This window comes from Bombina bombina, chromosome 5 (assembly GCF_027579735.1).
Source record: "Bombina bombina isolate aBomBom1 chromosome 5, aBomBom1.pri, whole genome shotgun sequence".
Lineage (NCBI taxonomy): Eukaryota > Metazoa > Chordata > Amphibia > Anura > Bombinatoridae > Bombina > Bombina bombina.
In genome coordinates, this window is record NC_069503.1 from 1,085,152,579 (window position 1) to 1,085,179,644 (window position 27,066).

Genomic DNA, 27,066 nt, shown 5'->3' on the forward strand with positions numbered 1-27,066 from the left:
TGTGATAAAAACGTTAATATTAAATTGTTATCCGTTTTTTTGGGTATTAAGGAGTTAATCATCCATTTGCTGGTGGGTGCAATCCTTTGCTAACTTAATACATTTACTGTGAAAAATTGGTTGCTATAACTATTTTGGTTCATTGTTATTTCAACTGTGACAGTTTTTTGTGCTTCTTAAAGGCACAGTAGCGTTTTTTATATTGCTTGTAAATTTATTTAGAAAAGTATTTCCAAGCTTGCTAGTCTCATTACTAGTTTGTTTAAACATGTCTGACACAGATGAATTTCTTTGTTCACTATGTTTAAAGGCCAATGTGGAGCCCAATAGAAATTTGTGTACTAATTGCATTGATGCTACTTTAAATAAAAGCCAATCTGTACATGTAAAGAAATTATCACCAGACAACGAGGGGGAAGTTATGCCGACTAACTCTCCTCACGTGTCAGTACCTTCGCCTCCCGCTCAGGAGGTGCGTGATATTGTGGCGCCAAGTACATCAGGGCGGCCCATACAAATCACTTTGCAAGACATGGCTAATGTTATGACTGAAGTACTATCTAAATTGCCAGAATTTAGGGGTAAACGCGATCACTCTGGGGTAAGAACAGAGTGCGCTGATAATAATAGAGCCATGTCTGATACTGCGTCACAATTTGCAGAACATGAGGACGGAGAGCTTCATTCTGTGGGTGACGGATCTGATCCAAGTAAACTGGACTCAGACATTTCAAATTTTAAATTTAAGCTTGAGAACCTCCGTGTATTACTAGGGGAGGTATTAGCGGCTCTGAATGATTGTAACACGGTTGCAATTCCAGAGAAAGTATGTAGGCTGGATAAATATTTTGCGGTACCGGCGTGTACTGACGTTTTTCCTATACCTAAAAGGCTTACAGAAATTGTTAACAAGGAGTGGGATAGACCCGGTGTGCCTTTTTCACCCCCTCCTATATTTAGAAAAATGTTTCCAATAGACGCCACCACTCGGGACTTATGGCAGACGGTCCCTAAGGTGGAGGGAGCAGTTTCTACTCTGGCTAAGCGCACCACTATCCCGGTGGAGGATAGCTGTGCTTTTTCAGATCCAATGGATAAAAAGTTAGAGGGTTACCTTAAGAAAATGTTTGTTCAGCAAGGTTTTATATTACAACCCCTTGCATGCATTGCGCCTGTCACGGCTGCGGCGGCATTCTGGTTTGAGTCTCTGGAAGAGACCCTTAGCTCAGCTCCATTGGATGAGATTATAGACAAGCTTAAAGTCCTTAAGCTAGCTAATTCATTTATTTCTGATGCCGTAGTACACTTAACTAAACTTACGGCTAAGAACTCCGGATTCGCCATTCAAGCGCGTAGAGCACTGTGGCTTAAATCCTGGTCAGCTGATGTGACTTCTAAATCTAAATTGCTTAACATTCCTTTCAAAGGGCAGACATTATTCGGGCCCGGTTTGAAAGAAATTATCGCTGACATTACTGGAGGTAAGGGCCATGCCCTGCCTCAAGACAGGGCCAAACCAAGGGCTAAACAGTCTAATTTTCGTGCCTTTCGTAACTTCAAGGCAGGAGCAGCATCAACTTCCTCCGCTCCAAGACAGGAAGGAACTGTTGCTCGCTACAGACAGGGCTGGAAACCTAACCAGTCCTGGAACAAGGGCAAGCAGGCCAGAAAACCTGCTGCTGCCCCTAAGACAGCATGAAGTGAGGGCCCCCGATCCGGAAACGGATCTAGTGGGGGGCAGACTTTCTCTCTTCGCCCAGGCTTGGGCAAGAGATGTCCAGGATCCCTGGGCGTTAGAGATCATATCTCAGGGATATCTTCTGGACTTCAAAGCTTCTCCTCCAAAAGGGAGATTTCATCTTTCAAGGTTGTCAACAAACCAGATAAAGAAAGAGGCGTTTCTACTAATGGGAGTGATCCACCCAGTTCCGCGGTCGGAACACGGACAAGGGTTTTACTCAAATCTGTTTGTGGTTCCCAAAAAAGAGGGAACCTTCAGACCAATCTTGGACTTAAAGATCCTAAACAAATTCCTAAGAATTCCATCGTTCAAAATGGAAACTATTCGGACCATCTTACCTATGATCCAAGAGGGTCAGTACATGACCACAGTGGATTTAAAGGATGCCTACCTTCACATACCGATTCACAAGGATCATTACCGGAATCTAAGGTTTGCCTTCCTAAACAGGCATTACCAGTTTGTAGCTCTCCCCTTCGGGTTAGCTACAGCTCCAAGAATCTTTACAAAGGTTCTGGGCTCTCTTCTGGCGGTACTAAGACCGCGAGGAATAGCAGTAGCTCCGTACCTAGACGACATTCTGATACAAGCGTCAAGTTTCCAAACTGCCAAGTCTCATACAGAGTTAGTTCTGGCATTTCTAAGGTCGCATGGGTGGAAGGTGAACGTAGAAAACAGTTCTCTATTGCCACTCACAAGAGTTCCCTTCTTAGGGACTCTTATAGATTCTGTAGAAATGAAAATGTACCTGACAGAGGACAGGTTATCAAATCTTCTAAATGCTTGCCGTGTCCTTCATTCCATTCAACACCCGTCAGTGGCTCAATGCATGGAGGTAATCGGCTTAATGGTAGCGGCAATGGACATAGTACCTTTTGCACGCCTGCATCTCAGACCGCTGCAATTGTGCATGCTAAGTCAGTGGAATGGAGATTACTCAGATTTGTCCCCTATGCTAAATCTGGATCAAGAGACCAGAGATTCTCTTCTATGGTGGCTTTCTCGGCCACATCTGTCCAGGGGGATGCCCTTCCGCAGGCCAGATTGGACGATTGTAACAACAGACGCCAGCCTGCTAGGTTGGGGCGCAGTCTGGAATTCCCTGAGGGCTCAGGGATCATGGACTCAGGAGGAGAGACTCCTTCCAATAAACATTCTGGAATTAAGAGCAGTTTTCAATGCTCTTCTGGCTTGGCCTCAGTTAGCAACTCTGAGGTTCATCAGGTTTCAGTCGGACAACATCACGACTGTGGCTTACATCAACCATCAGGGAGGGACAAGGAGTTCCCTAGCGATGATGGAAGTCTCAAAGATAATTCGCTGGGCAGAGTCTCACTCTTGCCACCTGTCAGCGATCCACATCCCAGGCATGGAGAACTGGGAGGCGGATTTCCTAAGTTGCCAGACTTTTCATCCGGGGGAGTGGGAACTTCATCCGGAGGTGTTTGCCCAACTGCTTCATCATTGGGGCAAACCAGATCTGGATCTCATGGCGTCTCGCCAGAACACCAAGCTTCCTTGTTACGGATCCAGGTCCAGGGACCCGGGAGCGGTACTGATAGATGCTCTGACGGCACCTTGGGTCTTCAACATGGCTTATGTGTTTCCACCCTTCCCGATGCTTCCTCGATTGATTGCCAGGATCAAACAGGAGAGAGCATCGATGATTCTAATAGCGCCTGCGTGGCCACGCAGGACCTGGTATGCAGATCTAGTGGACATGTCGTCCTGTCCACCATGGTCTCTGCCTCTGAGACAGGACCTTCTGATTCAGGGTCCTTTCAAACATCCAAATCTAATTTCTCTGAGGCTGACTGCATGGAGATTGAACGCTTGATTCTATCAAAGCGGGGATTCTCGGAGTCAGTGATTGATACCTTAATACAGGCTAGGAAACCTGTTACCAGGAAAATTTACCATAAAATATGGCGTAAATACTTATATTGGTGCAAATCCAAGAGTTACTCATGGAGTAAGGTTAGGATTCCTAGGATATTGTCTTTTCTACAAGAAGGTTTAGAAAAGGGTTTATCTGCTAGTTCATTAAAGGGACAGATCTCAGCTCTGTCTATCCTTTTACACAAACGTCTGTCAGAAGTTCCAGACGTTCAGGCTGTTTGTCAGGCTTTGGCTAGGATTAAGCCTGTGTTTAAGACTGTTGCTCCGCCGTGGAGCTTAAACTTAGTTCTTAACGTTCTGCAAGGTGTTCCGTTTGAACCCCTTCATTCCATTGATATCAAGCTGTTATCTTGGAAAGTTCTGTTTTTAATGGCTATTTCCTCGGCTCGAAGAGTCTCTGAGTTATCGGCCTTACATAGTGATTCTCCTTATCTGATTTTTCATTCAGACAAGGTAGTTCTGCGTACTAAACCTGGGTTCTTACCTAAGGTAGTCACTTACAAGAATATCAATCAAGAGATTGTTGTTCCATCATTGTGCCCTAACCCTTCTTCAAAGAAGGAACGACTTCTGCACAATCTGGACGTCGTCCGTGCCCTGAAATTTTATTTGCAGGCAACTAAGGATTTTCGTCAAACTTCTTCCCTGTTTGTCGTTTATTCTGGACAGAGGAGAGGTCAAAAAGCTTCGGCTACCTCTCTCTCTTTTTGGCTTCGTAGCATAATATGTTTAGCCTATGAGACTGCTGGACAGCAGCCTCCTGAAAGGATTACAGCTCATTCTACTAGAGCTGTGGCTTCCACTTGGGCCTTTAAGAATGAGGCCTCTGTTGAACAGATTTGCAAGGCTGCAACTTGGTCTTCACTTCACACTTTTTCAAAATTTTACAAATTTGACACTTTTGCTTCTTCGGAGGCTGTTTTTGGGAGAAAGGTTCTACAGGCAGTGGTTCCTTCCGTGTAAAGATCCTGCCTGTCCCTCCCGTCATCCGTGTACTTTTAGCTTTGGTATTGGTATCCCATAAGTAATGGATGACCCGTGGACTGACTACACTTAACAGGAGAAAACATAATTTATGCTTACCTGATAAATTCCTTTCTCCTGTAGTGTAGTCAGTCCACGGCCTGCCCTGTTTTTTACGGCAGGTCTAAATTTTAAATTAAACTTCAGTCACCACTGCACCCTATAGTTTCTCCTTTCTCGTTTGGTTTCGGTCGAATGACTGGGTATGACGTAGAGGGGAGGAGCTATATAGCAGCTCTGCTTGGGTGATCCTCTTGCACTTCCTGTTAGGGAGGAGATATAATCCCATAAGTAATGGATGACCCGTGGACTGACTACACTACAGGAGAAAGGAATTTATCAGGTAAGCATAAATTATGTTTTTGTACAAGCTTTGGTTCGTATAAAACCTGTCATTAAGTCAATTTCTCCTCCTTGGAGTTTGAATTTGGTTCTGGGGGCTCTTCAAGCTCCTCCTTTTGAACCCATGCATTCATTGGACATTAAATTACTTTCTTGGAAAGTTTTGTTCCTTTTGGCGATCTCTTCTGCCAGAAGAGTCTCTGAATTATCTGCTCTTTCTTGTGAGTCTCCTTTTCTGATTTTTCATCAGGATAAGGCGGTGTTGCGAACTTCTTTTGAATTTTTACCTAAGGTTGTGAATTCCAACAACATTAGTAGAGAAATTGTGGTTCCCTCATTATGTCTTAATCCTAAGAATTCTAAGGAGAAATCGTTGCATTCTTTGGATGTTGTTAGAGCTTTGAAATATTATGTTGAAGCTACTAAGTCTTTCCAAAAAGAAGTCTTTTCCAGAAAGCTTCTGCCATTTCTTTGGCATCTTGGTTGAAATCTTTAATTCATCATGCCTATGTCGAGTCGGGTAAAACTCCGCCTCAAAGGATTACAGCTCATTCTACTAGGTCAGTTTCTACTTCCTGGGCATTTAGGAATGAAGCTTCGGTTGATCAGATTTGCAAAGCAGCAACTTGGTCCTCTTTGCATACTTTTACTAAATTCTACCATTTTGATGTATTTTCTTCTTCTGAAGCAGTTTTTGGTAGAAAAGTACTTCAGGCAGCGGTTTCAGTTTGAATCTTCTGTTTATGTTTTTCATTAAACTTTATTTTGGGTGTGGATTATTTTCAGCAGGAATTGGCTGTCTTTATTTTATCCCTCCCTCTCTAGTGACTCTTACGTGGAAAGATCCACATCTTGGGTAGTCATTATCCCATACGTCACTAGCTCATGGACTCTTGCTAATTACATGAAAGAAAACATAATTTATGTAAGAACTTACCTGATAAATTCATTTCTTTCATATTAGCAAGAGTCCATGAGGCCCGCCCTTTTTTGTGGTGGTTATGATTTTTTTGTATAAAGCACAATTATTCCAATTCCTTATTTCTTTCATGTAATTAACAAGAGTCCATGAGCTAGTGACGTATGGGATATACATTCCTACCAGGAGGGGCAAAGTTTCCCAAACCTTAAAATGCCTATAAATACACCCCTCACCACACCCACAAATCAGTTTTACAAACTTTGCCTCCAAGGGAGGTGGTGAAGTAAGTTTGTGCTAGATTCTACGTTGATATGCGCTCCGCAGCAAGTTGGAGCCCGGTTTTCCTCTCAGCGTGCAGTGAATGTCAGAGGGATGTGAAGAGAGTATTGCCTATTGAATGCAGTGATCTCCTTCTACGGGGTCTATTTCATAAGGTTCTCTGTTATCGGTCGTAGAGATTCATCTCTTACCTCCCTTTTCAGATCGACGATATACTCTTATATTTACCATTTCCTCTACTGATTCTCGTTTCAGTACTGGTTTGGCTTTCTACAAACATGTAGATGAGTGTCCTGGGGTAAGTAAGTCTTATTTTCTGTGACACTCTAAGCTATGGTTGGGCACTTTATTTATAAAGTTCTAAATATATGTATTCAAACATTTATTTGCCTTGACTCAGAATGTTCAACTTTCCTTATTTCCAGACAGTCAGTTTCATATTTGGGATTATGCATTGAATTATCATATTTTTTCTTACCTCAAAAATTTGACTTTTTTCCCTGTGGGCTGTTAGGCTCGCGGGGGCTGAAAATGCTTCATTTTATTGCGTCATTCTTGGCGCGGACTTTTTTGGCGCAAAAATTATTTTCCGTTTCCGGCGTCATACGTGTCGCCGGAAGTTGCGTCATTTTTTGACGTTATTTTGCGTCAAAGATGTCGGCGTTCCGGATGTGGCGTCATTTTTGGCGCCAAAAGCATTTAGGCGCCAAATAATGTGGGCGTCTTTTTTGGCGCTAAAAAATATGGGCGTCATTTTTGTCTCCACATTATTTAAGTCTCATTATTTATTGCTTCTGGTTGCTAGAAGCTTGTTCACTGGCATTTTTTTCCCATTCCTGAAACTGTCATTTAAGGAATTTGATCAATTTTGCTTTATATGTTGTTTTTTTCTTTTACATATTGCAAGATGTTCCACGTTGCAACTGAGTCAGAAGTTACTACAGGAAAATCACTGCACAGTGCTGGAGCTACCAAGCTAAGTCTGCTATAAACTTTTGGTATCTGTTTCTCCAGCTGTTATTTGTATTGCATGTCATGTCAAACTTATTAATGCAGATAAAATTTCCTTTAGTACTGTTACATTACCTGTTGCTGTCCGTCAACATCTAATTTTCAGAGTGTTCCTGATAACATAAGAGATTTTATTTTTTTAAATCCATTAAGAAGGCTATGTCTGTTATTTCTCCTTCTAGTATACATAAAAGTCTTTTAAAACTTCTCTTTTTTTCAGATGAATTTTTAAATGAACATCATCATTCTGATACTGATAATGGTTCTTCTGGTTCAGAGGTTTCTGTCTCAGAGGTTGATGCTGATAAATCTTTGTATTTGTTCAAGATGGAATTTATTCGTTCTTTACTTAAAGAAGTGTTATTTGCATTAGAAATAGAGGATTCTGGTCCTCTTGATACTAAATGTAAACGTTTAAATAAGGTTTTTAAATCTCCTGTAGTTATTCCAGAAGTGTTTTATCTCCCTGATGCTATTTCTGAAGTAATTTCCAGGGAATGGAATAATTTGGGTAATTTATTTACTCCTTCTAGACGTTTAAGCAAATTATATCCTGTGCCATCTGACAGATTAGAGTTTGTTGGGACAAAAATCCCTAAGGTTATGGGGCTGTCTCTACTCCTGCTAATGTACTACTATTCCTATGGCAGATAGTACTTCATTTAAGGATCCTTTAGATAGGAAAATTGAATCCTTTCTAAGAAAAGCTTACTTATGTTCAGGTAATCTTCTTAGACCTGCTATATTTTTAGCGGATGTTGCTGCAGCTTCAACTTTTTTGGTTAGAAGCTTTAGCGCAACAAGTAACAGATCATAATTTTATAGCATTATTATTATTCTATAACATGCTAATAATTTTATTGGTGATACCATCTTTTGATATCATTAGAGTTGATGTCGGGTATATGTCTCTAGCTATTTTAGCTAGAAAAGCTTTATGGATTAAACTTGGAATGCTGACATGTCTTCTAAGTCAACTTTGCTTTCCCTTTCTTTCCAGGGTAAATAATCATTTCGTTCCTTTCCTCACAACAAGGAACAAAAGCCTGATCCTTCATCCTCAGGAGCGGTATCAGTTTGGAAACTATTTCCAGTTTGGAATATATCCAAGCCTTATAGAAACCTATAGCCAGCTCCTAAGTACCTATGAAGGTGCGGCCCTTATTCCAGCTCAGCTGGTATGGGGCAGATTACGTTTTCTTCAAAGAAATTTGGATCAATTCCGTTCTTAATCTCTGGTTTCAGAAACATTGTTTCAGAAAGGTACAGAATTGGCTTCAAGTTAAGGCCTCCTGCTAAGAGATTCTTTTCTTTCCCGTGTCCCAATTGACACAGCAAGGCTCAGCATTTCTGAAATGTGTTTCAGATCTAGAGTTGGCTGGAGTATTTATGCCAGTTCCAGTTCTGGAACAGGGGCTGGGGTTTTATTTTATCTCTTCATTGTACCAAAGAAGGTCAATTCCTTCAGATCAGTTCTGGATCTATCATTATTGAATCGTTATGTTAGGATACCAACATTCAAGATGGTTACTGTAGGACTATCCTGCCTTTTGTTTAGCAAGGGCATTATAGGTCTACAATAGATTTACAGGATGTGTATCTGCATATTCCGATTCATCCAGATCACTTTTAGTGTCTGAGATTCTCTTTTTAGACAAGCATTACCAGTTTTGTGGCTCTACTATTTGGCCTAGCCTCAGTTCCAAGAATTTTTTTCAAAGGTTCTCGGTGCCCTTCTTTCCGTAATCAGAGAATAGGGTTTTGGTATTTCCTTATTTGGACGATATCTTGGTACTTGCTCAGTCTTCTCATTTTCGAAGAATCTCATACGAATCGACTTGTGTTGTTTCTTCAAGTTCATGGTTGGAGGATCAATTTACCAATCAGTTTATTGATTCCTCAGACAAGGGTAACCTTTTTAGGTTTCTAGATAAATTCAGTGTCTATGACTCTGTCCTTGTCAGACAAGAGAAGTTTAACATTGATATCAGCTTGTCAAAACCTTCAGTCACAATCATTCCCTTTGGTAGCCTTATGCATGGAAATGTTGGATCTTAGGACTGCCGCATCAGATGCGATCTCCTTTGCTCGTTTTCACATGCGACCTCTTCAGCTCTGTATGCTGAACCAATGGTGCAGGGATTACTCAAAGATATCTCAATTAATATCTTTAAACCGATTTTACGACACTCTCTGACATGGTGGACAGATCACCATCGTTTAGTTCAGGGGGCTTCTTTGTTCTTCCGACCTGGACTATAATCTCAACAGATACGAGTCTTACAGGTTGGGGAGCTGTGTGGGGGTATCTGACGGCACAAGGGGTTTGGGAATCTCAGGAGGTGAGATTTCCGATCAATATTTTGGAACCCCGTGCAATTTTCAGAGCTCTTCAGTCTTGGCCTCTTCTGAAGAGAGAGTTGTTCATTGTTTTCAGATAAGACATTGTCACAACTGTGGCATACATCAATCATCACAGTCCTCTGGCTATGAAAGAAGTATCTCGAATTTTGGTTTGGGCGGAATCCAGCTCCTGTCTAATCTCTGCGGTTTATATCCCAGGTATGGACAATTGGAAAGCGGATTATCTCAGTCGCCAAACGTTGCATCCGGGCGAATGGTCTCTTCACCCAGAGGTATTTCTTCAGATTGTTCAAATGTGGGAACTTCCAGAAATAGTTCTGATGGCTTCTCATCTAAACAAGAAACTTCCCAGGTATCTGTCCAGATCCCGGGATCCTCAGGCGGAGGCAGTGGATGCATTTTTCACTTCCTTGGAAGTATCATCCTGCCTATATCTTTCCGCCTCTAGTTCTTCTTCCAAGAGTAATCTCCAAGATTCTGAAGGAATGCTCGTTTGTTCTGCTGGTAGCTCCGGCATGGCCTCACAGGTTTTGGTATGCGGATCTTGTCCGGATGGCCTCTTGCCAACCGTGGACTCTTCCGTTAAGACCAGACCTTTTGTCTCAAGGTCCTTTTTTCCATCAGGATCTGAAATCCTTAAATTTAAAGGTATGGAGATTGAACGCTTGATTCTTGGTCAAAGAGGTTTCTCTGACTCTGTGATTAATACTATGTTACAGGCTCGTACATCTGTATCCAGAGAGATATATTATAGAGTCTGGAAGACTTATATTTCTTGGTGTCTTTCTCATCATTTTTCTTGGCATTCTTTTAGAATACCGAGAATATTACAATTTCTTCAGGATGGTTTAGATAAGGGTTTGTCCGCAAGTTCCTTGAAAGGTCAAATCTCTGCTCTTTCTGTTCTTTTTCACAGAAAGATTGCTATTCTTCCTGATATTCATTGTTTTGTACAAGCTTTGGTTTGTATAAAGCCTGTCATTAAGTCAATTTCTCCTCCTTGGAGTTTGAATTTGGTTCTGGGGGCTCTTCAAGCTCCTCCATTTGAACCTATGCATTCATTGGATATTAATTACTTTCTTGGAAAGTTTTGTTCCTTTTGGCCATCTCTTCTGCCAGAAGAGTTTCTGAATTATCTGCTCTTTCTTATGAGTCTCCTTTTCTGATTCTTCATCAGGATAAGGCGGTGTTGCGAACTTCTTTTGAATTTTTACCTAAAGTTGTGAATTCCAACAACATTAGTAGAGAAATTGTGGTTCCTTCATTATGTCCTAATCCTAAGAATTCTAAGGAGAAATCGTTGCATTCTTTGGATGTTGTTAGAGCTTTGAAATATTATGTTGAAGCTACGAAATCTTTCTGTAAGACTTCTAGTCTTTTTGTTATCTTTTCCGGTTCTAGGAAAGGCCAGAAAGCTTCTGCCATTTCTTTGGCATCTTGGTTGAAATCTTTAATTCATCTTGCCTATGTTGAGTCGGGTAAAATTCCGCCTCAGAGAATTACAGCTCATTCTACTAGGTCAGTATCTACTTCCTGGGCGTTTAGGAATGAAGCTTCGGTTGACCAGATCTGCAAAGCAGCAACTTGGTCCTCTTTGCATACTTTTACTAAATTCTACCATTTTGATGTATTTTCTTCTTCTGAAGCAGTTTTTGGTAGAAAAGTTCTTCAGGCAGCGGTTTCAGTTTGAATCTTCTGCTTATGTTTTTTGTTAAACTTTATTTTGGGTGTGGATTATTTTCAGCAGGAATTGGCTGTCTTTATTTTATCCCTCCCTCTCTAGTGACTCTTGTGTGGAAAGATCCACATCTTGGGTAGTCATTATCCCATACGTCACTAGCTCATGGACTCTTGTTAATTACATGAAAGAAAACATAATTTATGTAAGAACTTACCTGATAAATTCATTTCTTTCATATTAACAAGAGTCCATGAGGCCCACCCTTTTTTGGGGTGGTTATGATTTTTTTGTATAAAGCACAATTATTCCAATTCCTTATTTTATATGCTTCGCACTTTTTTTCTTATCACCCCACTTCTTGGCTATTCGTTAAACTGATTTGTGGGTGTGGTGAGGGGTGTATTTATAGGCATTTTAAGGTTTGGGAAACTTTGCCCCTCCTGGTAGGAATGTATATCCCATACGTCACTAGCTCATGGACTCTTGTTAATATGAAAGAAATGAATTTATCAGGTAAGTTCTTACATAAATTATGTTTTTATATGCTTTCGCACTTTTTTCTTATCACCCCACTTCTTGGCTATTCGTTAAACTGATTTGTGGGTGTGGTGAGGGGTGTATTTGTAGGCATTTTGAGGTTTGGGAAACTTTGCCCCTCCTGGTAGGAATGTATATCCCATACGTCACTAGCTCATGGACTCTTGCTAATATGAAAGAAATGAATTTATCAGGTAAGTTCTTACATAAATTATGTTTTTTAGGCCTTTGAAGGACACCTCTTATCTTAGTATATTTTTACATTTTTTCACAGTTAGACAGTGCTAGTTCATATGTGCCTTATAGATATTATTGTGCTCACTCCTGTGGAATTATTTATGTTAGCACTGATTGGCTAAAATGCAAGTCTGAAAGAACTGGAATAAGAGGGTAGTCTGCAGAGGCTTAGATACAAGGTAATCACAGAGATAAAAAGTGTATTAATATAACTATGTTCATTATGCAAACTGAGGAATGGGTAATAAAGAGATTATCTACCATTTTAAAAAATAACAATTCTGGAGTAGACTGTCCCTTTTAAATTACAAGCGAGTGCTTCATTATTCAGTCTGCCACTTGATCTTCTGTATTTTTAGTCTGTTTTGAGAAGCCATGGGAGGAAATAGCGATAAAACCTACATCTTCACTTCACTAGTTCTTCAGGACATTTGGGGGAATATCTGCGTCACTAAATGAGTCAGCAAGTCAGTGTGCAACACCGTGGTGCTCTTATATAAACACTGATCCTTATAAAAGGCAGAGATCGCAGGTCAGGCGCCTTATTGCCCTCTGTGCAAGGAGAAGGTAACAGGGCAATAATGATCCCTCTGGTTCTGTGTGCGTTTCTCAGCCTCGTTACAACAGCATCATCTTCTGCAGCTGGTAAGTGAAACTATTGGTATAAAAAGGTATCTTAAATAGAAACACAATTTAATGGCAGATAAAGATCAGAAGGTCCTTTTAAATTTGACAATGAACTTACAATTTGTCAAATGCATAAAATGTTTCATTATTGCAATATGAATGAATTATTTATTTTGTTGCCTTTTGCTGTAAGATATATCTGAAAATTTAGCTACAGTTACAATTTCTCCCAGGAATATTTGGGTTAATACTGTTATCTACATTTCTGTGAACTACAGTTTTCTTCCCTCTCTCTCTTACCTTGTCTCTCTAGTCATTCGCTCTCTTAGGGAATGATGATCTAAACCTCAACGCTATGGCAAGATGATCTAATACATCTCGTCAGTACTGCGAGGTGCCTTAAAAACTTTTAAAAATTTGTTTTTTTGTTTGGTTTTTAGTTATATATCTAGGAAGGGTTCTGAAAGCAGAGGCACTTACATTGCAAAATAATGTTTAAAAAAGTTCCCAAAGATTAGGAGAGATTTCTTTCTATGCCGGCGTGTTTTTGCTCAACAGGCCCTTAGTGGTTTGCATCGACAATCATGATAGAAAAAGCATTTTTTAAAATAGGGGTAGAAATCCTAGGTAGTTTAGATGTAAATATTATTGTGTTTATATATATATATATATATATATATATATATATTTTATATTTATATATCTGTTTATTAGCCAAGCCAACTCAATGCTAATCCTCCTTATAGGGTCATAAAACCCAAAATTTATCTTTCATGATTCATATAAAGCATAAAATTTTTTTAAAAAACTTTCCATTTTTTATTTTATTATGAAATGATTTATGTTTTCTGGTTATCCTTTATTGAAAAGCAGAAGGGTAAGCTCAGGAGTGTGCACGTGTCTGCACTATATTACAACAGTTTTGCATTACATTAGTAAATGCACTGAATAGCAGCACTATTTCCTGTCATGTACTGCCCCAGAGATGTGCACAATACCTAGATATATATTCAACAAAGAATAAAAGAAGAATGAAGCAAATTGGATTATAGAAGTAAATTGGAAACTTTTTAAAAAAATGTATTCTGTATCTGAATCATGAAAAAAATGATTGGGTTTCATATCCCTTTAAGGGAAAAAAAGTCTCTTTTTTTAACTGCACAAGTGCAAAGAGCAATCCATGCTCAAGTCCTATATATGTGTAAAACTTTATGATTGGTTAGCAAGGGTCCATGTTGTTTCAGGTAGACAGAGAAAAAGTTAAATGAAAAAACATTAAACAATACTCATATGACAAAATGATTCATTCCAAAATTGTTCTCAAATATGAAGGCACATTATCATGCAGTTTATGGTTTGTTTTTAATGTCCCTTTAATTCCTCATAAAAAAGCTAAATAATGGTAAATTAAAAACCTTTGTGTTGCACTTTATTTTACCTGCTTTCCCTGTAATTTACATCTAAGAGTTGTCATTTTGCAGCTCATCCCAAAGCAGCATGCTGCATAGTGAGTGCTTGATATGTGCAAGAGCTCATTTTACCTCTCTCTAATTGGCCGTAACAAAAATGATAAGATAAATATCCCTCTAGTAATTAATTCCTGATGTTTATATAAAAATGTCCCTTTTATTAATACTTAGGATAAACTTATGCATCCTCCAGTAATTCTTATCGTTTATCACCTATGCTGGGTGTTCATGCTATGAATCCAGCATCATTTCCGTACATTATTTCTGGAAATTACTTCTATATATGAAATAATACATACGATTATTACTCTGCAGTTATAATAATACAAATACCTTCCTACATTTTAATATTTTCATTAACAAATATGTATATAGATATTTAAATCTTATATCCTTTTCTATGCATTAGGAAACACACAATGAAAAATTATTTGAGCAGATATATGTAGAAGTATATGAGTTGATGAGGCACCTGGAGATACCACTTGTTTGGGGGTGCTACCTTCTGGGAGGAATGGGGGGCACTTCAATTCAGGTCCCCCATTCCTCCTAGAAGAAAGCACCCACCAAACAAGTGGTATCCCCAGGTGTCTCATCAAAATGCCTACAAGATACTAAAAGAGCAACTTGATCTCCTGCACCCTCCTCGATTGACAGCCTTTTTAAGAGGCGCAGGACCGGGGCTCAATTCAGTATCCATTCTTGACTATTCATATCATTTAAACATTGTCCCCTAAACTGCCAAAACTAACTGTAAAAGCTAAGGCCCTACACATAAATATTCAATATTTAAAATGATGCATTGTTATATAGAATATATTATTTAAATATTTGCATTTAAATTAAAATGTAATTAATGTTGCTTGTTGTTTATTTGCTGTTAAAGACTGTTTAATTAAAGATATAGTTCTACATAATTGCATGCCTGTTTTGTAAAAATATAATTTAATTCTACTGACTACTATAACATAAATGTATATTATCATATATATCTATGTTATCACTAATAAACACAACAAGCTAACATAAATACATTTTAATATATATGCAATACACATGACAATGGATACCATTTTAAATATTGAATATCAATGCAAGACCAGACTACATTATATCTACAATGTTTGAAATAAAATGCATGGTGTATAATGCATATTCGTTTAAGTATTAGATATAAATTAAAATGCAGATATTCTTGCTTATTGTGTTTAATTATTTTAAATATAAATATATTTTAAAAATATATATTTGTTATAAAAGACAGTTGCTTTATAATTATAGTATTACATAACTACATGCCTGTTATATAATAATACAATTTTAATACTAATTAATTTTGGAACATAAATATCAATTTTAAAAATATATTTATGTTTACAATAATAAATACAAGAAAAAAATAAATACATATTAATTTATATGCAATTCTTAAAAAAATATGCATCATACATAAGAATGCATAATATTTTAAGCATTGTATATAAATGCACTATCAACCCCCAAGCCGCCCTAACCTAATCACATACAGATATGGGGGTAATTAGGTGTTTAAGGCCTACTACATGCTAAAAGGGCCTTTTATAGGGCATTACCCTATGGATAATCCAGCTCTTTTTCAAATAAAAAAAATTAAAAGACACCCCCCTCTACAATACAAGTAACCCCCACCCCAAAATAAAAAGCCTCACAAAAAAGCCCTAACTAACCCCAAAGTTTGTACTCACGGAGCGTAAATCCAGCTCCTCTTGATCTGATGATGGGCAATCTTCACCCAGGCTTTTTTGGATGGGTTTTTTATATTTAAGAATAGGCTTTCTTATTTTACATTTTATTTTTTTAGGATAGTTTATTTTAGGTAGACTTTATTATTTTTGGGTGTGGGGTTACCTGTATTGTAGAGGGGGGTCTTAGTTTTAGGCTTTATAGTTTTTTTTGTTTTGGGTGTTTTTTATGGGGCATGTAGATTAGGTATAATGGTGTTTTTTATTTTGGATACTGTCTTTTATTATTTTCTGTAATTTTTTTGCATTAGGGGTTGTGGCAGTTTAAGGTTAATAGTCTAAGGTACTTGTAGTAGGTATGTGATGTTATAGGGGTTAATATGATAGATAGGTATCTGCGGTGGGTATGTGGCTCTGAAGGGGTTAAAAGGATAGATAAGTACTTGCGATTGGTATATGGCGGTCGGGTTAATAGGAAAGATAGGTACTTGAGGTGGGTATGTGGTGGAATAGGGGCTAATAGAATAGATAGGTACTTTCCGTGGATATGTGGTAGTTTAGGGGTTAATAGGAAAGGTTCTTGCAGTGGGTATGTGGCAGTTTAGGGGTTTATAGGATAGATACTTGCGTTGCTTATGTGGCAGTTTAGGGGTCATAAGTGGTGGTTGATTAATAGTGAAGGGTTAGTTTGCGATAATGCAGTACTTCGGTATAGTGGTATTAGGATTAGTGGTTAGGCACATATATAGGCAGCGATGTTAGCTATAGATAACACCCCTGTCATGCATAGTAAATGCGTCTCATGGTGCTGCTTTTTCGGGAGATTGGAATATCTCGACAGGCTCACTTGTCCTAGGGGCGGATCCCTTGGAATATTTTGCTGCTTGGTAGCACTTTTGATCATCGGGCCATAGGGAGAAGGTAGAGAGGGAGAGAGAGAGAGAGACATAGGGAGGAGGAGGTAGAGAGAGGCATAGAGAGAACTAGTAAGAGAGAGACAGCGAGGGAGAGGTAGAGTTTGAGAGATAGAGGGGGCAGAGTGAGAAGGAAGGTAGAAAGAGAGCTAAGGAAGGAAAGATACAGAGGGAGGAGGAGGGAAAGAGAGGTAGGGAGGAGGGGTAGAAAAGAGCTAAGGAGGGAGATAGGGAGGGAAAGGTAGCGAGAGTGACTGAGGGAGAGATAGAGATAGGGAGGGGAGGTAGAAATTTATCTAGGGGTAGGGAGGAGAGAGACAGTGAGGGTGAGGTAGTGATTAGGATAGAGAGAGATGGAGGGAGAGGCAGAGAGAATGGTAGGAATGGAGAGGTGGAGTGAGAGATGGGAAGGGAAAGTTGGGAGAGATCAGGAGGGGATGTAGAAAGAGAGCTATAAACTGAGGAGAGAACACGATGTGCTCCATGTGCCAAATGCACTCTCAATTGCAAGTCCCGGGACTAGCATCCTGATTGGATGTTTTAAATCTCTTTACAATGGAATGTGGCTATTGAGGAAATTTTGATGTAAAATATCTTCCTTTTTATAGAAATGTTTAGGTGATTTTTTTTTTAGTCAGCTTTTTACAAAGAAGACTGCATTACACTCAATATTTGGGTATCCCTTTAAGTAACATACCAATGTTTACCTCACTATAGGGTCTATCCCATAGTGTTGAACAGTTTGGACTGGTTGGGATTCCCAACCAATCAAAATTGTTCAACAACCCTGTGATACCCTATTTTTTTTTTAAAATAAGCTTTATTGGAATTTCAGTGCAATGTACAGCAATAAAAAGAAAAGCAAAAATCCAGACATATTTACAAGGAAACAGCCTATGATTCACTATTCATCGAAAAAAGAATCTGGGAAAATTACATCAATCCTGGTGTCAGCGCCCGGCAGTCTAAAAGACAATGTAAGAACTGTAGGATTGTATGGTATAAGTCAAGTATATTAAGTAGATGACTAATATAAGCCCTGAGTTTTTAGAGCGATATATGAGTTCTCAAATTAAACTTGCAGTCTTTTTCTTTTTCCTTTTTTTTGTGTGTTTGTTTTGTTCTGTTTTCTTATTCTTTTTCTTTCCAGAAAACGTTATCTTATAGATGTGCTAATGATAATCATTTGAGATGTTAAAATTGTATAAGGTGAAATAAGGAACCCTAGAAGCAGGGAAAAAGAGAGAAAAATAAAAAAGGGGGGGGGGGAGAATAGGAAAGGAAGGGGCAATGCATTCACATATGCTCATTGCGCCCCTGGTGGCACCACATCTTGGGGCGGTCAAAGGGTGAGAACTTATGCTCCGGTACCATGCCACAACCCCAGCATCATCTCATGCAGCTCGAGTTTTTGGGTTCAAAGATAATGGTAACATTCCAATTAAAGCAGCTCCAAGACTTGAGTCGTCCAGGCATTCTTAGTAGGAATCTTTTGGAAGTTCAAATTTTTGGGAATGAGTTTTTTGGCACAGTTGAGCATAATTAGCAGTAATGAAAATTTTGTGTTATCTGGTATTTTTGTGAGGGAATGGAAGATTAGAATCTCAGGGCTGCCTGGGATTATCAGCCCTAGTTTATCTGACATGGTCCCCAACACCCCTGAAAAAAAAGTTTGCAGACAGGGGCAAGATCACCATATGTGCAGCAATATGCCTGTACATCTGTATCTTCTACAGCATGTATTGCTAAGAGAAGAATAACAGGTGTGTACCATCTGCTAACTAATTTGAAGTACAATTCTTGTATTTCCACTGAGACTGAGGCTTGTCTTGCTATCTTGAAGGATTTGCGCCAGGCTGCACAGTTGAAGACTAAGCCAAGCTCATCATTCCAGGCCTTAGTGTATGTTGGTAGCAAAGTTTCGTGCAGAACAGAGAGTAGTTTTATTTTTTTTTATATTTTTTATTGATGTTTTAAGGCATACAGAAAATTCACCTTAGTAATTCAAACAAGTTACAATATCCAATAAAACATAACAAAGATACGATATGTGACATGCCTAACGGAATGTAAACCTTCTAGGATACTCATGAAGCCACACTTGGACCTCAATCTAAAAATGTAGATGTAGGAAGGTATCTGAGATAAAGGAGAAACTCTTCTTTTTTTTTTCTTACCTCATTTATGCTACATATAGAAAATAATTTCTGGGCCCAACTAAACTGAAGTGAACAATATTGAAGTGAACAATATTAAAGGGACACTCCGGTTAAATTAAATTTTCATGATTCAGATACAGCATGTAATTTTAAACAACTTTCCAATTTACTTCCATTAAAAAAATGTGCAGAGTCTTTTATATTTACAATTTTTGAGTCACCAGATCCTACTGAGCATGTGCATTTGTGATTGGCTGATTGCTATCACATGGTACAAGGGGAGTGGAAATATACATAACTTTAAAATTTGTTATAAAAAAAAATCTACTACTCATTTGAAGTTCAGACTAGGTGCTATTGCATTGTCTTGTTATCTTGCATTTGTTGATTATGCAAATCTAATGTGTTGACTGGTCCTGGTAGTTGGGAAACAAAAATAAGTAATTGTAGATAATAAATGGTACATATGGCTAGGACTTCCGCCCATTAATGCTAGGAAGTAAAATTTCAAGTGACTGCTATGCATAAAGTATAACGATATGGTCTCCATACAAACATGAGAAGCTCATATAAACCTAAAGCAGAGTATAGTTTGGGCAAGTAAAGCTGCGACTACCAAATTAAAGGGTTGCTATATTTGATCCTATGTAGGATCTGATATATTTCTAAATAAGAGGACGCTGGATTAAGAATAAGTTTTCATGTTTAACATCCTCTTATATAATAGGGCTGTAAAATAAACCTGTCTCTGAAATTGTTAGGGTACCAAATGAATGGTTATAAGCGCCCACATACTCTCAACTAAACAGCTTGGGTATGAGACATAGGAAGATGATATATAGATAGATAAAGAGCATGTGGCTGAATTTGCAAACAATAATTAAAAAGACTAGAAATTAACAAATGAGAACATATAGTGTCCCTCAAACCTCAGGCTCTATTGCCATCATTAGGGTCTATATATACAAGTTGTGACCAAGTATATCAGGTTTAGCTGTAAGATACAGAGTCCCTGAACCAACAACGATAACAGGAAGCAGTTCTAATATGTATCGTTGGAAAAACAATCCCATAGACATACCAATTGATATTGGTTATATGGTCCTGCATATTTACAATACAGCAAGGAAGTAAATAAAATCATATCATGTCATATAGGTTCAACTCTAGTTAGTGTCGTATTTAATGCATACAATCATATGAAGCGATCCACTGCTAGCAAGTTATACTAAATCCGTTCTAATAGCAATGTCACCTTAGGAATATAACATTTTATTTATTTTTTAAAGAGAAGAGTCACTCGTGAATACCGCTGTACACAGAAATTCTCAGATTGGCAGATCCTCATAAGCATACAGCTAGTGCGGTTTGGCGTAGTTTATAATGAAAATGTTACTTAATGTCTGTTTTACAATCGCCGCATTCACCCAGTTCCATAGATTATGAAGAGGTGAGTCAAAGAGTTCACACAAACCTCCCAGCTGCTAGGATGGTGCAAATTTGGGGCATAGCACCCTACCCCACACTGGTATAACCAAACGGACTCTGCTTGTACTTCAATCCTGACTTTAGATTTAGATCGAACACAGAAGCTGTAACGGCTCTGAACGTGCTGTTGGAGGCTCCAGATCCTATGTGCTTGATCAGCAGAAATAACCCACCAGGGTCCCAGTTCTTTTGTGCCAAGGCAGTAAAAATGATTGCATAAAACGTCTCCACATAGTAAGCGGGCTCAGTGGGGGTCAGTTATCTGCCATCAGGCTGAACTGCTGTATATCTGGCCCCATTGACATTGGGGCGCAAATTAGATAATAGAAGTAAATTAGAAAGTTGCTTAAAATTGCATGTTCTATCTATATCACAAAATAAAAAAGTGAGGTTTCATGCATAATAAAAAGACAATGCAATAACACACAGGCCCTAATGTTAAAAGCATTGTGATAATAGTCACTGTGAGCGAGATTGACTATGACATTTTATAAATGGCTGAAGTCAGTGTTTTAAGGTGATCTTGGTTTACTGTACTTCTCTGTAGGAGGTAATGCTTCTCTGTCACTGGAGGAATTTTAAAAGCAGCATTGCCATCTGCATTGAAGGTTTAATGTAAATGACCCCTTTACATAATATTGATTAGCAACACAATTTAAGTTTAAAGGGACAGTTTGCACCAGAATTGGTTTTGTTTAAAAAATATAGATAACCCCTGTATTACCCATTCCCTAGTTTTGCATAACCAACACAGTTATATAAATACACTTTTTACCTCTGTGATTATCTTGTATCTAAGCCTCTGCAAACTGCCCCCATATTTAAGTTCTTTTCACAGACATCTATTTTAGCCAATCGGAGCTGGCTCCCTGGAACTCCACATGTGTGAGTTAAAAATAAAGTACAAATCACACTTTTAAACTAAATTAAATAAATCATCTTACAAGTTCAAAATATGACGTCACCTTGCAGCCTATAATATTATCCCAAATTCTTTCACAATTGAAAAATATTTCCAGAAATACTCTTCAGCAGTTAAATAATCTGGTTACAGAAGTACTGATGGATTTCACCACTGAGGAGATATACAGATGTAATTTCATCAAATTAGATACAGATAAATAATTTATTATTCTGCTGTTGTGTATAGTATAGGAGATTCCAATACCACAATATGAGCATATTCACAGCTCAGGACAGAGTTTTACAAAGTGGGACAAACTCCAAGGACAATTATAGGAGGTAAAAAAAAAACAAGGCTGTTCATGGAAGATAGGGGTATTTAGCAGGAATGCTTTCAGGTTTTCCATGTCCATTCCAGGCAACATCAGAGAGAGGCAAGAGTGTCAGCTCATTTTACAAGGCAAGTATAATGTTAAGCATATCATCATTATTACCTGGGCATAGTACACAGGTTTATCATACTTTGGCCAAAGGATGTAACTAAAATCCTGTTCTTATTTAAAGTAATATTTAACCCTTAACACAATGCAATATAAAATTGCTAGGGGGTGCTAGTACTGTGTTTCAATGAAAGCAAAAAAAAAAAAAAAAAAATAGGACTGACAATATTACTATGTTTCAAATGTTGACACAAAATGAGATACAAATCTTAGAACAAATAATTATAGCCACCAATAGCTTACAAAGTCCAATAGTCCTCCAAAATATATCACCAAATAGAACATGAAATAGAGTCCCCAATGAATGATCCACATAAAGGTGTTATAGTTCATACGGTCTGATCTTCTTCATCAACTCAAGGTGCAAAGATTCCGAAAAACTCAATAAAGAAAGAAAGAAAGTGCCACATGTGCGTATCAACCAAAATATAGGTGCTACGATCACACCAGTAAAACAGGGTACTCACATCATACTAAAGCACCCCCGTGTGCTGAGTGGTGCGTGCTGGAAATTATCAGTGTAACAGCTCACTGGTCCAAAGTTGCTGGAACACTGGGAATCACTTGATTGAACTCAATACAACTATTTAAAACACGTGCAGACACATTAAGGGGGTAATGGTGTATGATGCCTGATGAGACAGCAGTTTTTAGCGCTACGAAACACATTGTATATATAGATGGATTATAAAATAGTTTTTATTGATTTTAATAAAATATGTTACTTTTAATCGCGCTGCTCTGAGCAGCTGCCTTTTGAAGCACATTTGGGATTTTTTATGGAGTGGTTCCAGATGTTCCAGCAACCTTGGGCCAGTGAGCTGCTACACTGATAATTTCCAGCACACACCACTCGGCGCACTGGGGTGATATAGTAAGATGCGAGTACCCTGTTTCACCGGTTGTGATCGGAACACCTGTATTTTGATTGATACGCACATGTAGCGCCACCCTTCTTTATTGAGTTTTTCAGAATGTTTAAAGGGACAGTTTACTCAAAAAATTTCTCACCTTTAATTTATTCCCACTGATCCACTTTACCTGCTGGAGTGTATTAAATTGTTTACAAGTATTTCTATTACCCTTATATTTGCATTTGAAATAGTTGATTTAGCCTGTGGTATCCCCACCTATTCTGAATGTTTTTGGCCTCAAGGCCAAGCTGTGTAAACACAGTCAGTAAAATGAATTACACTCCCAGTGGGTTATAAAAGAGATAAGGTAATAAAATGTTAATTTTCCATTGTTCTCTCCAAGTATCGGTGATTGGTTTATGAGCAGATATAAGATAAAGAAGTTTGTATAAGTACACAATGTGATAAAGTAATTAGCTCTGATTATATCTATAAGTTCAACCCATTTTATTTGGTTGTGGCTTCAAAACACAAAATCAGCTACTTCATATACACAAATAAACCTTAAAAAGCAAATTCTCATACATTTTATACCCTGCAGCTGGTTAAAAAGTAATTGGAAACACATTAAGGGAGAAACAATTTTACCGTATACTGTCCCTTTAAGCCTTGAAGAGGAGTGCTGGGTAAAAATGTTTTGTTTGTAATCGAGTAACTAACCTTGTGTGGTATGAGCACTCTTTTCAAGGCACTTTATAATTTTGGTTTTGTAAATCTATCTATGTATGAAGCCTAAATATATGAATATGGTTTATGATATGCGGAACACCATAGCCCACTGGTGTTCAAACCTGTCTTCAGGTCTCCCTAACACAGGCCAGATTTTGAGGATATCTGAACTAGAGCTCAGGTGAAATATAAAGCTGATTAGTAACCATGGTTATTTTACTTGCTCTCACCCAAGGTAATCCTGAAAATCTGTCCTGTTGGGGAGGCCTGAGCACAGGTTTGTAAAACCAGTGCCCTAGCAAAGAGGGTAAGATGATGTACAGCAAAGTTGTATTGCTTAACTTTACAGGAAGATGCTAGCTGCCCCTCTGAAACAAAGTGAATTCTATGAGATGAACTATATTAATAAGTAATTCAGCTCAGCTGGCAAAAACAAATTTCTAAGAAATCCCAAACCTCTAATATTGATCGTATCATTGTATGTTTCACCACTAGATGGTGCTATATACATACATAATGACTATCTGTTTTGTGTTATACACTAAACATGTTTTTGTTCTTAAACATCATATTAGCTGTACAAATTCTAATAATTTATGCTTGGAACTTACATAGTAGAGACACTAAACTTTTTTTTCTGCAATGCACATAAAACATTGTAGTATGACCACCAGTGTATCTTATTACATTTTATTTATAAACAAACAATCTTTTATTTCAATGAAAAAGGGGATTTATTATCAAAATGAAACCAAACACAGCTTAAAACTATGTTAACTATGACCTAAACTCACTCACTGCTAAAATTCCTGATAACCCTAATTAACCTGGCCTCTTGTTAACACTTATTAACCTGGCCTTTCCTACATTTAGCCACAAATCAGCAGGAGCTACCCAGGTGCTGAACCAAAAATGGGCCGGCTCTTAAGTTTACATTCCTGCTTTTTCAAACAAAGATAGCAAGAGAACAAAGAAACTTTGATAATAGGAGTAAATTAGAAAGTTGCAACAGAAAAAGGTTAACCTTTTTGTATAATAGAGATGACTGCAATACATAGTAAGGCAGGATCCTGATCATCTTAAAGGGTCATGAAAGCCCAGTATTTTCTCTTATAATTTGGATAGAACATACAATTTTAAGCAGCTTTACAATTTACTTCTGTTGTCTAATTTGTTATGTTCTCTTGGTATCCTTTGCTGAAATGCATATCTATGCAGGCTCAGGAGTAATGATGCACTCCTGGGAGCTAGCTGCTTATTGGTGACTGCACATAAATGCATCTTTTTATTGGTTCCCAGTAATGCATTGCTGCTCCTTTAACAAAATATACCAAGAGATCGAAGGATATTTGGTATAGAATTAAATTAGAAAGTTAATTAATTTCTGAAGCATAACAAAAAATTGAGTTTCATGTCCTTTTAAACCTTGACCTGTAAAGTCATTAGAAAGATTCTGTATAAAATGATTAGAGCAATGTTCTTTCAGCAAACACCTCTAAGTCCTTCACTTTTGCTTATCATATATAACCAGGTTTGTATTCCAATTCTTATATTTAGTTCTTTAGAATTTAATTGTTTTATTATAATAATAATAATAATAATAATAAATGTGATAAAATATATAAACAATTCAAATATAAATATTGAAAAAATATAATTTATTATAAGGATATAAATATGAATAAACTAGATTGTTCAATATATAAATATTACAAGTGAAATATTTTCAATATCTAAATCTGAATTAAATATTTAAAAATGTATTTATTTTTTAGTATTAATATTATTATTGTAAATGGCTATTGTAGTCTAAATATTACAAGTTCTAATTCGTTAGAGCATGTCATTTTAAAACTAGTGACCCTACACCTCTATGTATTTAATCCTCACTCAGTTAAAGTACTGTTCGGGAGCCGCAGAATACTGTTGGTCCCGAGTAGGAACTGCCTCTGACCCAATCAGAACACATAGGTGCAGGGCTGCTAGTTTTAAAATTAAATGCTCTAATGAAATAGAATATGCAATTTTGACTAAAGTGGCCCTACAATAATAATAATTATTATTATATTTTTCTTTGTAATTTGCACTTTTATTTTTTTAATATTTATACAGAATACAAGCTGGATTCACAACCCCTGCGACCATGTGAACTTGCAAGAGAAAAAGCTCTATTAAGTAGCGACACCTACATCCCCCAGTGCACAAAGGAAGGATTGTATAGGTATCTGCTGGCTTTATTACTGTATATTGAATGTATTTTTCTAGAGGCAGATACAAAGACAGAAAGACAGACAGACAGACAGATAGATATTCATACAGATAGATTGGCAGACAGACAGATGATAGATAGATGGATAGATAGATAGTCAGAGGATAGATAGATAGATAGATAGATAGATAGACAGAGAGAAAGCAGATAGACAGGCTGTCAGACAGATGATAGATACAAGGATAGATAGATAGATAGATAGATAGATGATAGACAGACAGTTAGACAAACAGACAGATGATAGATGGATAAATAGATAGATAGATGATAGACAGACAGATGATAGATGAATAGATGATAGACAGAGAGACAGATAGACAGACATATAATAGATAGATAGACAGACAAACTAAAAGACAGACAGACAGATAGATAGACAGATATACAGACAGACAACAGATAGACAGAAAGATAGATGGTTAGACAGACAGATGATAGATAGATGATAGACAGACAGATGATAGATGGTTTGTCAGGCAGATGATAGATAGATAGATAGATAGATAGACAGACAGATAGACAGACAGACTGACTGAAAGACAGACAGATAGACAGATATACAGACAGACGATAGATAGACAGATAGATGGTTAGACAGACAGATGATAGCAAGCTAGATATATAGATAGATAGATAGATAGACAGATGATAGACAGACAGATGATAGATGGTTAGACAGACATATGATAGATAGACAGATGATAGACAGATGATAGACAGATGATAGACAGACAGATGATAGATGGTTAGACAGACAGATTATTGATAGATAGATGAATAGCTGATAGGTAGACAGACAGACAGATAGATGGACAGACACACAGGCAGAGGATATATAGATAGATATTAAATCTTTTTTTTCTTCTGTTTGCAAATGTGAAATTGTGTATATGTGGGGCTCTGATTGTGTTTGTTGCTTTGTTCCAATAGTTTTTTTTATACATTTAAGTGACATGAAACCCACATTTTTTCTTTAATTGGTCAAATAGAGTGCGCAATGTTTAATTATCAAATGTACATTGTTCTATTTGCATCCTTTGTTGAAAAGCAGGTAGGTAGACACAGGGGAGTGAACATTTCTGGATCACTACATAGCAGCAGTTTTGCAACAATGCTTTTAACAGTTATACAATGTGTAAAAAACAAGATGTACACAAAGCCGTCTATATAATGTAGAAGTTATCTGAGGCACTTTACTTGGCAGTTCTGTAACAGGAGGGGACTTTATTTCTGTTCCCACTAATATAATAAATACCAAACCAATTAAGTAATTTATATATAACTGGTATTTATAATGTCAGGCACATGTAAGTTATTTAATTGCACTATATATTTTTTATATTGGTGGTTAGAAAATACAGTTTAATAAGTTGTATTAGTCAAATAACTAGTCTGAT

The 27,066-nt window shown here is 37.6% G+C and overlaps 1 protein-coding gene across 1 annotated transcript in view; it reads left to right on the forward strand.

The window, feature by feature from the left end:
* The window catches only part of TG (thyroglobulin), a 535,242-nt gene that overhangs the window by 13,492 nt on the left and 494,684 nt on the right, over window positions 1-27,066 (forward strand). The window contains exon 2 of the mRNA XM_053715949.1: window positions 25,513-25,621. Coding sequence (XP_053571924.1) covers window positions 25,513-25,621 — 109 coding nt within the window. The remainder of the gene's footprint in view (window positions 1-25,512; window positions 25,622-27,066) is intronic.